General features: G+C 34.1%; 3 protein-coding genes across 3 annotated transcripts in view; 2 read left to right on the top strand and 1 right to left on the bottom strand.

The window, feature by feature from the left end:
* Positions 1 to 959, bottom strand: part of LOC105177808 — a 3,104-nt gene extending 2,145 nt beyond the window's left edge. The window contains exon 1 of the mRNA XM_020699189.1: positions 801 to 959. The gene's annotated coding sequence lies outside the window, so the exon portion shown is untranslated. The remainder of the gene's footprint in view (positions 1 to 800) is intronic.
* LOC105177807 (BTB/POZ domain-containing protein NPY5) lies at positions 7,585 to 12,422 on the top strand. The gene is made up of 5 exons (XM_011101060.2): positions 7,585 to 8,174; positions 8,604 to 9,174; positions 9,778 to 9,847; positions 10,314 to 11,483; positions 11,609 to 12,422. Exons 2-5 carry the CDS (start codon positions 9,113 to 9,115, stop codon positions 12,146 to 12,148), a joined length of 1,842 nt encoding a protein of 613 aa, XP_011099362.1. The 5' UTR covers positions 7,585 to 8,174; positions 8,604 to 9,112; the 3' UTR covers positions 12,149 to 12,422.
* LOC105177806 (casein kinase II subunit alpha-2-like) overlaps positions 13,564 to 15,036 on the top strand; it is a gene marked incomplete in the record, with an annotated part of 5,532 nt that continues 4,059 nt past the window's right edge. Inside the window, 2 exon segments of the mRNA XM_011101059.2 lie at positions 13,564 to 13,968; positions 14,060 to 14,189. Of these exon segments, the coding sequence (XP_011099361.1) occupies positions 13,625 to 13,968; positions 14,060 to 14,189 (474 nt within the window).

Genomic DNA, 15,036 nt, shown 5'->3' with positions numbered 1-15,036 from the left:
GGGCTGGGGATCGAAAAAGTGTATACTGGATATTGACCTATCGTACCTTTGCCTCAAAAGAAGGTGGAAGCCCAAAGACAGCCCAGATCCATGCATTCAAATGGGTACGGGTACGGCCCATTCTGAATTTATTTTTCCTATTTTTGAGTATTTTCCACATATCAAGTTTTGGTGATAATGGGCATTTTGAATCCTTTTGCTTTATTTTTCTCTTCTACTCTACCTTTCTTTCAAATAAATCATACCTCCAATATAAAATATCAATACTAACACCAAACTAATTAACATATCAATTATTATCATTCAATTATTTATAATCAATCAATAACTATTATACATTACACAAACAATTAAAATCAAAATAAATCTTCATATATAAATGAAATTTGAATCGATGACCTTATAATCATCAAGTATCATTTTATAAAGAAATGAATTAAATTAGAACTCGTTAAAACTTCTACCCAATCATTCTTTTCTCTCCTTTTATCATTACTATTTACTTAGAGGGATAGGATAAAATAATAAAAAATGCATAAAATAATCTTACTTTTTACTTATATTGATAAAACAAGATACTAACAATTATTTTCTATAAATAACTAGAATAAAATGGCCTACGCGTATAAAATGAATTCAAAGAGTAGTATAGATACTAAACGTATCTAAGTAAATGGTACGCATGTGTATGTGTGTGTGATCAATAAACCCAAAATATTATTAAGTTGTTAGAAATTGAAAGATCTAATCACGATTCACCGGTTTCAACTTTGAGGACGCGTCCACAACAACATACATACTTGAGCAATTTCAGCTCAATTCCACATCCGAGACCCGCAGACACTGAGTGAGAGATAGCTTCGCTGTGGCTCTGCTTCTTGGCCCAATTTCTTCGTGTTTGTGTCTATGCGTGAGTTTGGCGGTAAAGGTGGTGGTGTCGCGACGGCAAAGGCTGCCGACTACTGGAAACTGCTGCTGCATTTTAGGCTTCGCCGTTTTTGTTGCTAGAAAGTATTCTGTTTACTTCCCACACATCTGGGCCTGATGGGATTGTATATCCCACTGGGCCAACTCGGAATTATTCTCAAGCTCTTATTCCATATTATCATGGGCTACATAGGTTAAGTTTGGGCTAGTTTAATTGCACAAAACGTGTAATTGGGCCCATTATATTGGGATATTTAGCCCAATTCACACACCTCAACTCCTGTTTTTATTTTTATTTTTTTTAATTTTCCCCGTTAATATTGCATTTGGATTTATAAATTTGAATTGTGCATTTCAAATTTTTAAAACAAACTATATGAATTTGTTTGAATAATTCTTAGATTAAATAATTTTAAATCCTTCAATCTTAGTTGAGATTGTTTTATGAAATCCAAATACATGTTAAAAGAAAAAAAGAAGAAGAAAGGATAGAATTGTATGAATCTAAAAAGATGAGATAACATGGAATGGTGGGGCTGAAATGAGTGTGATGTGGGGTAAATCATGACCATAGATCTGGAAAAGATTATTTCTAGATTTTGAGTTGTTGATAGGAGAATAGGAGAATATCTCAGCTTTTAATTTTTTGTTTTATTATGATAATAAATAAGAAGATGCAGTGAAGGAATTCCTAAATAAGTTGTAGATATTTTGGTCTTGAAAAATGAAAACAAAAAAGATGCATCCCCACCAATACTTGTTTCACTTTCTAAAAGAATCTAACATCTCTCCTCTTCCCTTTGTCTTAAAGTCTCTTCTTCTCCACTTGGACAACAATATTCCTTTTTCCTTTTCTTTTCTCTTCTCTCTATTTTTGTTTTTTAGAATATAAATAATATGAATCACATCATATTCATATAAAAATAAAGGCTAAACTACAATCATCTCCCCCGAGATTTGACATAATTATAAATATTCTTTTATTATTTAAAAAATTACAAATACTTTCCTAATGTTTGATGAAATTATGTAGTCTTTGGATGGATGTATGAAATTATCAATTTTGCCCTTACGGTATTTTTTTATGTTTATTTAATTAAAAATTTATAAAAAAATCAAATAGGATAGATGAAAAAAATTTAAAATTATAAGAAAATTATCCACTTAGTCCATAAAAAAAATAAAATTATTATTTTTAATCCACAAGGGCATTTGGTCAGTTCACCATAAAAAATGCATGTTGGGAACCTTGACTCCTCTATATTCGAAATATGCCTCTCTAGGAGCATTACGATCTGCAACTCAAATGGTCCCTTATGAAGTCTCTATTGGTCTCATTCTTATTGTGCGCCTTGTGAGCGCGTTTGGATCCGCGAAGGCAATCGCTCGGCTGATCCCCTAATCCAGGGGATATTAATAATTTTTCAAACAATTGGGAGGTATTTGTAATTATGCCAAATATCAGGGGAGATTGTTGTAATTTACCCAAAAATAAATTTTATAATTAACGACGTAGATTATCAAATATGTTTTTTGTTTGCTATTTTATGTAATAATTGGACAAATCTAGTTCGAACTCGGCTTTGCCACCTATAAATTACACAAGTAATGTGTAATACAAAGAGAACAATTAATTATGTCATAAATACAATATTATTGATGATAAATTATATTTTGTCGTTTGAATTATGCATAAACATTTGTCTTGTGATTATACGCTCTGTCATCTGAATATTTAATACTCTAACCAATTATGTATCAAGTGCAATAGACTTGTATATGATTATTATACAATTAAAAAAAAAATTGTTCAATCACATAACAAATATACTACACTTACTCTATAATTAATTTAATTTTATCGAATCTGATTTAAATAAGATTTTGCGAATCTCTTGCATTGCATTGCACGTGGTGTTAACAATGGTTGTGAGAGTGATCCATCAGTTGAACAACAAAAGGATTCAGCATATCTTGGTATATTCCTTCAGACAATGTCAAACGACATTTTCTGATCATCAAATTTATTATTTGGAGATTTTGTCCATTTCAGAAATGAATTCTTTGTCTGTCCTTTTGATTTTTGTTTCCTTTTATAATAATGATATTAGTAGATGCGGAACCCAAACACGCACGCTTGCAATTGTCGTGTTTTACTGCATTTTAAAGTATTATCCTGCTATTTTTTGTAAACAGCCTGATTTACTTATTTTAGATCCTACAGTTAAAAAAAGAATTACTGGATTACTGCCCCACCGTCGTTCGGGCAAGACCTGGTAAAGCAAACCTTTTATATAATTTGGTCCAAGAATTTGAACAAATCCGTCAAATATTTATTTTTAACGAGTTGTTATAATTGAATTTCATTATACACTTAATGAGTATAAATATAATTTTTTAATTTAACAAGAACACATTAGTAAAATTTGAAATAATTTATTAACCATTCATTTTTAACAATCTGTTATAATTGAATTTCAGAATATACAGAGTGGGCGTAAAAATATATATTTTTTTAATTTAACAAGAATTAACGCAGAGAGAGGGATGAGATGAGAGGGAGTTGCACGTGGGAGATGTTGAAAGGTTGGTCAAAGTCCACATAGAGAACCAAACACAAGTGACTTTGAAATTGACTCATTTTCTTGAAATCGACAATTAGCTACGCACCGCGCGGCCGGTAAGATATTTGATATTAATGTCTTGAACCTTACATGAACCCCTACCCAATTCTTGTCAATTGTATAACGATTTATTCCAAATTATGACACCGTTTTCACCATGCAAACTTAAATTTTTACTACAAAAAATTTACCATTATAATCCCAGATTTGAGAATAAATTAACATTTTGTCCCATTATTTGTCAACTGTTTCCACATTCAAAATAATTCGAAGAAATCGTGTTGGAAGGTTTTTTTAATACACACATGCCCGTCGCAAATATACACACTCAGATTTAAATCTAAGATTTTCAGTAAAAAAATCTTGGACTCAGGTCGATTGGCTGTTTTTAAGGACAATCGTGTTAGAAGGGTTCGAATCGTAGCTGTCTCGCTGAGCTTGATTATTTCTTTGATCGTTGATTTACATTTACGTATCGATGCAATATTAATTTTTAATTTCTTTTTTGTCTTAAAATAGTTTTAAAAGTTAAATCAAACGACAACTAGCTTTCCAAAAAATATATGTACTTGTTCCTGAATCCTGTCTGAATATATAATATTTAGTTATTTATTTTATTTTTATTTTTCCAGAAAACTATATAATTCTGTAAGTAGCTAGACAAATAATATTTTAAGTCAAACTCTTAGCAGGTATTAACAAAATTAAAATTAATAAAAAAAGACAAATCGACAAATAATTCTCGTGAGGGTATCTTCAGAAGATCATTGCAAATATAAGTGAGATTAATTTATAGAAAGCAGACAGAAATGGTTGGAATTGGGGAAAAAAAGAAAAAAATTAGCAGCAGGTGAATTGAACTGATTCTTGAGAATCTTTTCACACTCGCGCAGTATATTTAATTAACTCCAGCCACACATTATTAGGGAGATGTGCGGACAGGAGAGGAGTTGGCAAAATTTAACTTTTCATCCAATAACTATAAGTGTGTTGTATTTTTTTGTCTTATATCTTTTGAAGTTTTGATTCTTTTGACACATACAATAATTTTAGTTCTACATGTATTTTATTAAAATATATTTAGTTCTGTAATTTATAAAAATTGATACTTTTAGTCATGTTTTTATCAGAATAAAAAATAATTGTCAGAAAAAACTGCATGGTGCTGACTCGCGAAAGATGCTAATATTGTAGGAAATAGAATAAAAATGTATTTTTTCACAAGAATTCCACACATTTTCAAACCACCGTTCCAGCTTTCCCTTCCCATTTGAAACTCTAATCTTTCACCCAAATCCACCAATTCTCGTCCCATTATGAATTGAAACAAAATTTGTCTAATTCACTTTCACCCCACACTTAATTCGTCTTGAAAGTGTTGTTTTTCACTCAAAAAAGGAGGCTAGTGAGTGATAAGTAACCAAAAATATTTAAAAATTCTTTAATTGCAACTGGGGATCACTTGTTCGATTGAGGACATATTGGACAAATGATAATTTAGAAAGAAGGTTTCATTCATGTGAAAATTACGGGATTAACCAATGATTTTGTTTCTATAATTTGTATTGGTGTTTGTGTAATCATTTGGAGGTTTGGGGAAATTAGGGTTGAAATGAGGAATCGAGGCAGGGCTCATAAATTAAAAGGTCGGGTAGTGTTTAGTAATTAACGCGTGAAAACACACGTCTTTTCTCTATTGCCATATCTTACTCGCAGGCAAAACAGGACTAAAAGTGTCAATTTTTATAAATTACAGAACTAAATGTGTTTTAATAAAATACGTATAGGACTAAAATTATTGTGTCAATAGTTACAGGACTGGATGTGTTAAAAATATCAAAATTACAGGACTAAATATATTTATTTAAAAAATAAAAGAAGAAAAGTGCAACACACCTATAGTTACAGAACGAAAGGTGAAATTTTGCCGAGGAGAATATTAATAAATTAATAATAAGTTCATTGAAGGTAAATATTAATTTTTATTTAGTTTTTTTTTATTAATATTAATAAATTTTATGAATTTTAACTAATAGAGGGATCTGTTTACTAGATTGCTGCAAACTTCAAAGGTATTAAATATAAATTTTCAAATCACATAAAATTTACGCATAATTATACCAAATTTAAAAAACGGAGAGTATAATCATCCCTTATTGTTATATAAAACTAAATCTTTTGTGGAATTTGAGCATGGCACCATAACCATGGGGTCCAAGGAGTTTCAAAATTTACTTTTAAATGATAAATATTATGTTTGTAGTTAATTTTTTTGGCTATGTTTATCAATTAATATACATATTGTTAATTATGTGTTTTTTGATTTAATTGCTGTCGATTTTTTCCAATTACATTTTAGTCATTGGTGATATTACGGCGATAGAACAATATTAACTAGAGAAAAATGCAACGCTGTGATATGGAGTATGTGCACAATATCTTTGTGAAAAAAATTGACCTAGTATATGCCGACTCTTTGAAGTTTGTTGTAGTTATATGTAAACTACTTATAGTTTGAGAAATTATATTTAATGCCCCCAACAATTATTTCTGTCTAACACAAATTACAAGAAAAATAAGAACTTAGCAACAAAAATTATTTAGTGACAATTTTACTATTGTCACAAATTATATATATTTGGTAATAAAAATTTATTTGTCACGGTAATGAATTTTAAAATTTAGTAGAATAATTATTTTGTAGAAATTATAATTAGCAAGAATTAGTGATAAAATATGCCCAATAAATTATGACTATGAATAATTATTGACACGTGTATATGGCAACCTAATGATAATAAGTTATTATTGTTATTGTAGATGTGTCACTAATTATCTATAATAACAACTTTATACACAATTCTTATTATTAAAAATTATATTGTGACAAGATCAAAATTGTTGGCAATCAATACGTATTTTTTGTGATAACATTAAAATTATTACTTGATATCTTGTCATTAATATTATATTTTTTTATAGTGATATAAATTCTTTCATTAGTTAAAATTCATTATTATTGTTGATATTAATAAAAAAATTAAATGAAATGTTATATTTATGAATGTCAAATAAATGTTTTTTTAACAAAACTATCCTTATTTATGTTTGAATTATATCATCAACCTCCGATAGTTGGATGAGAAAAATTAATAATGAATGACTTGATCTTTTTGTAAAAGTAGAAATGATTAACGATAAAATTTGTAAAAAGTCTTAGAAACCACTTCAATACTCAGAGTCGGAGATAATTAAACTTCTTATATTCATTTCCACTTGTCGCAATAATGTCCTTCAACTTTTTCTTTTTCTTTTTCTTCTTGATGGTTAGAATCTCATTCCACTTAATACATTATGATTTCGTTTTGTGAAATTATATAGTGACAAGAATCATTACCTACGTACTCACTAAATCAATAATGTTGTTGAAAAGTATTATCTCAAAGAGTTTGAAGAAGATGAAGCCCTTCATGGTATAAATATTGCAAGAATCCCATCAAAATTATTTGTAATGACCGGCGGAAGTCCAACTGTTGTACACCGGAATAGTGTTGTCTTAAAAGTTGAAATTATTAACATGGTTATTAAACAAGCAATGATGATAATGGACATTAGCACACTACAATTAAGCAAGACCAGCACATAAAAGTGGGATTCTGATTGAGGATTTGAGTACAAACTCCAAAGTAAGCAGTCATGAGTGGCCCATGTGATCCCCCCCTATGATTCTTGTATTACTCGACGAATTTCAGCAGCAAAAATGTGATCTTTACAATCATATTTCTTCACTATAAAAGTCTGGGTAGGAGTTGGATGCCATTATTATCGAAGTACGAGAGAAAAAGATGGATGGGTCATTTTCTACTCAAGAAAAGAAAAAATAAAAAGAGAGAGAGAAAACTAAAAATTTCAAAGCAGAAAAAGAAAAAGATGAAGGGTTGCATGTATTGTATATGATGAAGGGGGGCAACAGTGTCAGCTTGGCGTGCCTAAAACTGTAGACTTTTTATATTTATTGATTGAAAAAGATTGAGGGGTCCAGCAGTGGGCTTGAGAGAAAAAGGAGCCAACCCACTTTACAGTTACAGCTGAAATGCTGAAAGAAAAAGAAAAAGAAAAAAAAAGGGATGCTGCTGATTTCCAAGATTAAAATAGTGTTTGAATCACTTTTAGCAATATTATTTAGATTTGTGTGAGAAAATTGTCATTTTGATTCCTGGTATAAAAAGTAGTGTAGGAGAGGAAAAAAGGGGAGCGGTGGTGGGGGCGGTGGTGCTGATTCTCAAGGGATAGAGTGTGGGAACATTCTCAGATTGGCTTTTTGCGAGAACATAATGTTGCTATGGTGGCTGGCAAAGATTAGGGACAAGTTTACTTTTTGATGGTTTGATTTTTTTCTTTTGTTGGGCTGATCTTTTTCTGGTTTAGTGTGGTGGGGTTTCTCTTGTATTTGTTCTTCAAAGTCATAGAATTTGGGTAGTGTTCTTACACTGTTTTGCTCCCTGTTGAGTGTTGATTCTTTCTTTATACGGAGAAGGGGTTTGGCTGATTCGATTGCCGTGATTTGCATGGGAGTTGGGTCTTCAAATCTTTAATCTTGGATGAGTTGTGAAGAATACCAAGGTTCGAGTTTCTTACTTCTTCTGCTTTTCTCTTCTGATGAGACATGGCTTTATTATAACTCATGCTTATGAGTTTGAGTATGCATGTAACCTTCATGGTATTTTGATTAAGATTTGCTGTCTGTCTGCATTTGGCTTCTGCTTAATCTTTTGCGAGTACAGAACGGGTTGTTAGTTTTATTGCGGGTTACTGCTGTTTTTGTTTTTCTTGGTTTTGGTACTTTATATCATGTGGTGTATTGGTGTGCATGCATTGTTTTGGGAAATTCAGTTTCTGCCATTTCAGAGAACAAATATTTTGGTTCCAGTGCCGTCTTGTTCATATATGTGGATTGCGTTTTCAGTATCTTCCAAAACGAGATGATGCTCCTTGTCTGCAATTTTAGTGGTGTTCCGCCACTCATACCGAGATTCATGTTGGCTTTGACAGGTCTCTCCAACTTTCATTGGTGAAAGAAAATCTTGTTGAGGAATGTGGATTCTTGGGCTTGGTTCCTGAAATAGAACGCAAGAAATCATGCTGAGTTTGGAAGAAAGCTACTAGTTTGGAAGATAAAATAAATACTAGAGGGTGGGTGATGCCAGTAAGGTGCAAGTGGGGGAGGCTCTGTTCTTGAGATTGTATTAAGCTTTTCTTTTCTTTTAGTTGATTCACAGTTTGTTGGCTGTGTCTCTGAGCTAACTCTTGATGACCCGGGTTCTTGGACTCTGCTGACAAGCTAGTTATCCTCTTCATGTGGTCTCTTCCCTTACAACTTCATCCTCCGTCTTGAATCTTTGAGAGTTAGCGTGTAGGTATTCTGTTTTAGCTTACGGGCGTCGGCTCTTCCAACTTCCTTTTTTGGTGTGAGAATCGTTGAACTGGTAACTGCGGTGATTGACGTAAAGAGGTGATAAGGTTTGAGATCTTGGAGGTGAAAAGATCATTTTCCAGCCAAGATGAAGTTTATGAAGCTTGGATCCAAGCCTGATCAGTTTCAGACTGAAGGGGAAAATATCAGGTCATTGCTAACTGTTTTTAAGTCCTTCTAGTCTCGTGTCTGTTCGGAATGAAGCAGATTTTGTGACGTTGCTCTGCTCAAATGAGCTGATATTTTCCTTTCCCAAAAAAAAAAGAGCTAATATTTTATCATGGGCTCTTGCTTGCATTTTAGTTTATTACTCAATGAATGCATGATCAGCATCTTATGTCCTAACCTATTGTTTTGATATATTGCTATCCGAGTCTCTGTCCCTATATTCACTAACAGTTGCATTGAGCCAAAACATATGGCCAATCTTCTCTTTTCATCATTTTACCTCTGTGCTTACGGCTTGCGACCTGTAAGGTTTCATGGTGATAACCCTGGCGTGTATATTTACATATACATGCATAATGGATATGCCTACCATCACGAATTTTAATTGAATTCTTCCTCTATTTTCTCCTAAAAAATAGGGTCCTACCAGAAATAAGGAGATAATTTCTTTTTCTGGTGATTCTTTTGCATGTTTTCATCCAAGTTTATACTAGCATTCACTTTCTTCTGCATCGAAGTTCAATGTGTAAATATGTGGATATGAAGTTAACTACAAATGTGACTGGTAAATCATCTTTATTTCAGGTATGTAGCAGCAGAGTTGGCAACTGACATGGTCATTAGCGTTGGGGATGTCAAATTTTATCTGCACAAGGTATAGTCTATTTATGCTCACCATTATGCTTCCTGGTACCAAAAAGGCGAAAACAACATTTTGTTAAGCCGTCTTAAAAACATGCAGCCACCCATATTCGCTTGGTCTTGCATGCTGCCGATTGTCACTAAAAATCATTGAATCTAAATTCGGTGTGCTTTCACATGCATCATTCTGTTGATGGCAACTGTGCAATTTAACAACGTCCATGTCAGCTCAAATTTATCGAGATTGCATGTTGCTTTGAACTCTCATAGATTTCTGCTTGTACATCAACCCAAATAAAGTAGAAACACAAGATGCACAGAAAAGTATGCTCAAGATACCAACTTGCTTCGTGTAAGATGAGTAATCTGTAGTACCGAAATTAAAAAAAAATCACTCATTTGTGCTTGTGGATTCCACTCTGTGTACAGTCTCTTGACAGTGTATTTCTGTCTGCTAACAGAAGTTCATCTCTTTGTAGTTTCCACTTTTGTCCAAGAGTTCTCACCTTCAGAAGCTTGTCGCCAGTGCAAGTGATGAAAACGAGGAGATTCGCATCCATGATATTCCAGGTGGACCTGCTGCATTTGAGATATGTGCCAAGTTCTGCTATGGCATCGTGGTGACACTCAATGCGTATAATGTGGTAGCAGCCCGTTGTGCAGCAGAGTATCTTGAAATGTACGAGACTGTTGATAAGGGAAATCTCATATACAAAATTGACGTCTTTCTTACGTCCTGCATTTTCCGGAGCTGGAAGGACTCCATAATTGTGCTTCAGACTACAAAAGCTCTTCTTCCCTGGTCAGAGGAGTTGAAGGTTGTTAGCCGCTGCCTAGATTCAATAGCTTCTAAAGCCTCAACTGATCCTTCAAAAGTTGACTGGTCATACACCTACAATCGTAAGAAGCTCCCATCTGAGAATGGGCACGATCCCCTCTGGAATGCTGTGAAGAAACAACAAACAGTGCCGAAAGACTGGTGGGTAGAAGACCTCTGCGAACTTCAGATTGATTTATATAAACGGGTTATCACAACAATACAAGCTAAAGGAAGAATTTCTGCTGATGTTATTGGAGACTCATTAAAAGCATATGCTTTAAGAAGGATTCCAGGTTTTATCAAAGGCACTATAAAGGGAGGCGATATTCTGAAGTACCAGTTCTTGGTTGATACCATCACATCATTGCTGCCAACAGAGAAAAATTCTGTACCTTGTAGTTTTTTGCTCAAATTACTGCAGGCATCCTTCTTGTTAGAATGCGGCGAGGAGGGAAGAGTGGAGCTAATGCAAAAAATTGCACAACAACTTGGGGAGGCAACCATCGCTGATCTTCTGATGCGTTCTCCAACTGGTGAAACAACTCTGTATAACATAGATATAGTACAGGACTTGGTCCAGCAGTTTGTGATGCAAGCACATAGCTCTCAGAATGACAGTTCTGACGATCCTGAGTTCCAAGTGATGTACAGTGGGTTCACTTCAGATTCCAAAATTAAGGTGGCTAGATTGGTTGATGCTTATCTGGCTGAAGCTGCTCGAGATTCCTCATTACCTTTATCCAGATTCGTTGCTCTCGCGGATATGGTTTCTAGCTTTCCAAGATCAACTCATGACGGACTCTACCGTGCTATTGACATGTATCTCAAGGTTCATATCTGGATTCCCATTCGTTATTGATATTCTCTTACTTTTGGGATCTCGTCTTTCTGCTTTCATGTCGTAGAGGAAGTATTTGATATTCTTACACTCACTGCATTCTGTCCTCTTTATAGATACACCCAGGGATGACTAAGAGCGAGAAAAAGAGAATTTGCCGGCTAATGGATTGCAGGAAGCTATCAGGCGAAGCGTGTGCGCACGCAGTGCAAAACGAGAGGCTCCCATTGCGGGTTGTTGTGCAGGTTCTCTTCTTTGAGCAAGCCAGAGCAGCCGCAACAGTGGATAGTGGCAGCATCCCTGATTTACCCGGCTCCGTTAGGGCTTTGCTGCCAGGAGGATCCTATGGTAGCTCCAGATCAGCAACCACCAACACAGATGAGGACTTAGACCGTGACCAGATATCCGAGGAACTGAAGACATTGAAGGGAGAGCTTGCTTCTCTGAAGCTGACAAACAAAGGCAGCACCAACGACACCAAATTGACCACAGAAAAGATCGATGCTAACAAAGTGAAAACAATCTTCTCGCGACTCTGGTTGAGCAAAGACAGAGGAGGGGAGAACAGCAGCTCGGACACCTCGGAGAGCCCTACATCTACCGCAGAAGAAACAAGGTCCACCCCTTCAGGAAGTAGGAGACATTTCTCATCTTGAAACCAAGATTGTACCTTGTATTTTGCTTAGGGTGATAGAAAGCAAAAGGCCACAAAATCAGATGATTTTTCGTGCAGAAATTTTGGTTTCTGGTGCTGGTGGGAAAATGTAGGTTTAGTTTTATTCTATAGTAACCTTAACAACAACAACTAGTTCTAGGCTTCTTCCTTTTTCCTCAGCTGCAGTGATTCTGAATCGCATCATTGTTTCTTGTCCAACTCCACGCTCATCTATCACTCTCATTTTCAGGATAATCATAACTCAGTTTATAATATCTAGTGGATTTTTGTACAAGTCCAAGTCCAACATTCCTACAAAAAGTTATATCTCATCTAATGTTTTTAATTCATTCATTGCACATCCGGTTGGAAGAAATTTTTTTAGTAAATTATATCAACGTACCTTGATATTTTTAATTATAATATATATTTATATATATATCGTAAAATTATAAGTAAACTCTTTGAGAAAGTGTTGATGTAATTTAATTTAGTAGATATATTTGAAACTTTTTGTCTTTAAGAAAGTGTTAATATAAAGGGATAATCACACTTCTCTCCCTTATTTGTATTTGTTTAACAAATAAGTTCATTCGTTAATCAAAATTCACTAAATTTACTGATATTTATATTTGATTGACTTAAAACTAACTTGTTACAAGTCAAACAATTTTTTCAGACTAAACTATCATTATAATGGTGAAGATATACCTCCTTATATGTATTAATGCGTAAAGATGTATAAGAATTATTTGGTTATAAAAAGATTTATTTGATTTACTATAAGTCAAATAATAAGTGAATTGGAAGTAAATATAATTTTTTTTCTAATTCTTTTGTTAATTATCAGTAAATTAGGTGAATTTGGACTGACGGAGGGACTTATTTGTTAGACGAAAGTAAAATCCAGAGGTGCTATATGTAATTTTTTAAACTATAGAAATCTACGTGTAATTACACCAAATCTCAAGAAAGGAGAGTATAATTATTCCTAATATTAATTACAAATAATTTTTGAAGGCGTATTTATAACTTTTCAAATAATAATAAAATAATCTAATATTAGTATTAGGAGAAGTCCAAGTAATATACTTACAAATTTTACTTCATGTCATTCTTGTTTATCATCCTTAAAAATTTAAAATAATAGCTTTGATTATCCTTGAAAAAAAAAAAAAGTAATAGTTATAAAGTTTCAAAATAATTATGCTCGAAGTCTCGCAATTTGAGAATGTACCCCCAAATCTTTAAGATATTACTTTTTAGTCCCATAATAAACCATGTCCGGGATATTTCCTGATTTTTTCTACAACCGAAGACTAAAAATATTAAAAGAAGAGGACCAGAAAAGGAAAAATTAGTCCAGGGACGACGTCGTTTCAGGGAGAAAAAGGGGGGTTCCATTTGGATTCTATGTAGCAATCAGAAGAAGTGAAGAATAAAGGCAATAATAGTAAGCAACAACCCTTAACATTTCATGGTAAGGCCTTTCCAATTCATCGTCTCTCGCCACCACCGTCTCTCCTCCGCCGCCGCTCCCCTCCGCCACGTCGCTTCCCGACCCCCACTTTCATTCACGCAACAACAACAGCAACAAGAACAACAGGTTAACCTCTATCGACAAAAAGAAAAGCCAAAGCCACCGCAGTTATCCTCCATCACCGTCAGCCCAGCCGTCTCCTTTGCTGAAACCATGGCCCAGAAGATCGGGAAAGCCATTCGGCGCCCCGGTGCCCCGTCGAAGGCGCGGGTCTACCCCGACGTTAATGTCATCCGCCCTAAGGAGTACTGGGACTACGAGTCTCTCACTGTTCAATGGGGGTACTTAATTTGGATGTTCCTTTAAATGATTGTTCTTAGATTTTGCGTTTTCTTGTTCGATTTGATCATGGGCTTTGATTGGTTTCGTCAGGGAGCAGGATGATTATGAGGTGGTGAGGAAGGTGGGTAGGGGCAAGTACAGCGAGGTTTTTGAGGGGGTTCACACCACCGACAACGAGAAGTGCATCATCAAAATTCTTAAACCTGTCAAGAAGAAGAAGGTCCGTCATTTTTCCTGAACTTTATGCTTCATTTTTCTTTAATTTGATTAAATGTGATGTTTACAAATGTTATATACGAGGTAACCTAAAGGTGAGTGGCCTGTTTCGGGACGCATTCTCTAAGCTCTTTCTTCATTAGTGGATGAAATCGGAATAAAACTTAAGAAATACAGAATAAGATACTTTCTTCTATAATTTGCTATATTGAAAATTTTATGTACCTTTATTCTCAGTGCGCTTTGTACTTTTTGATGCACATGGATGCTCGTGTCTGAATATGAATGCTTGGCCTGAAACAGATTATTGGTTTTAATTTCAGGAAGAGATTTCATAGTTAGAAAGGAAGCAATAACAGAAAGTGCATGTCTTTCTTGCTGCCTTTTCTAGTAAACCACTTTGGTGCCTTTTTAATATTTAATCCTGTACAAGGGTTGTAAATTGAAGGCTGAGAGGACAATGATAGAAATTAAAGATTTTCCCCTGATGTATCTGTATCTCTTTTCATTCTCAGTTGTACAGTTAAGTGTTGAATTGTTGTGGATTTTGCTTAATCTTTTTTCTTTGCTTTGTATCCGCCGTACTCCTTTGGTCTTTTGATCTATCTGGAACAAAAGACTAACTTCCTGAAAGCCAAACTGGTCGCTTACAGCATGTTTCTTAATTGGAAGAACTTTTAGCTTCTATGTTTTATCTTAGTACGAAGATAGATAGCAGCATCTCATATTGTACTTTCAGCATCAAGAGTGCTACTTATGTACTTCAATGTGCAGCCATATTTCTTCTAGATGGCCCTTAGATAGTTAGGGTAGCGACATGAAATCTTACTGGTGGTTTCATGGACATTATT

The sequence above is a fragment of the Sesamum indicum genome, linkage group LG15, assembly GCF_000512975.1.
Source record: "Sesamum indicum cultivar Zhongzhi No. 13 linkage group LG15, S_indicum_v1.0, whole genome shotgun sequence".
NCBI lineage: Eukaryota > Viridiplantae > Streptophyta > Magnoliopsida > Lamiales > Pedaliaceae > Sesamum > Sesamum indicum.
The sequence above is the reverse complement of the archived record's forward strand: the minus strand, read 5'-3'. Positions and strand labels throughout refer to the sequence as shown.

Bases quoted from the DNA above. Each gene is read 5' to 3' on its own strand.
- LOC105177807 (XM_011101060.2), top strand. From the start codon at position 9,113: ATGAAGTTTATGAAGCTTGGATCCAAGCCTGATCAGTTTCAGACTGAA. The intron at 9,848-10,313 runs GTATAGTCTATT...ATCTCTTTGTAG, and splicing joins TCAAATTTTATCTGCACAAG to TTTCCACTTTTGTCCAAGAG. The intron at 11,484-11,608 runs GTTCATATCTGG...TCCTCTTTATAG, and splicing joins CTATTGACATGTATCTCAAG to ATACACCCAGGGATGACTAA.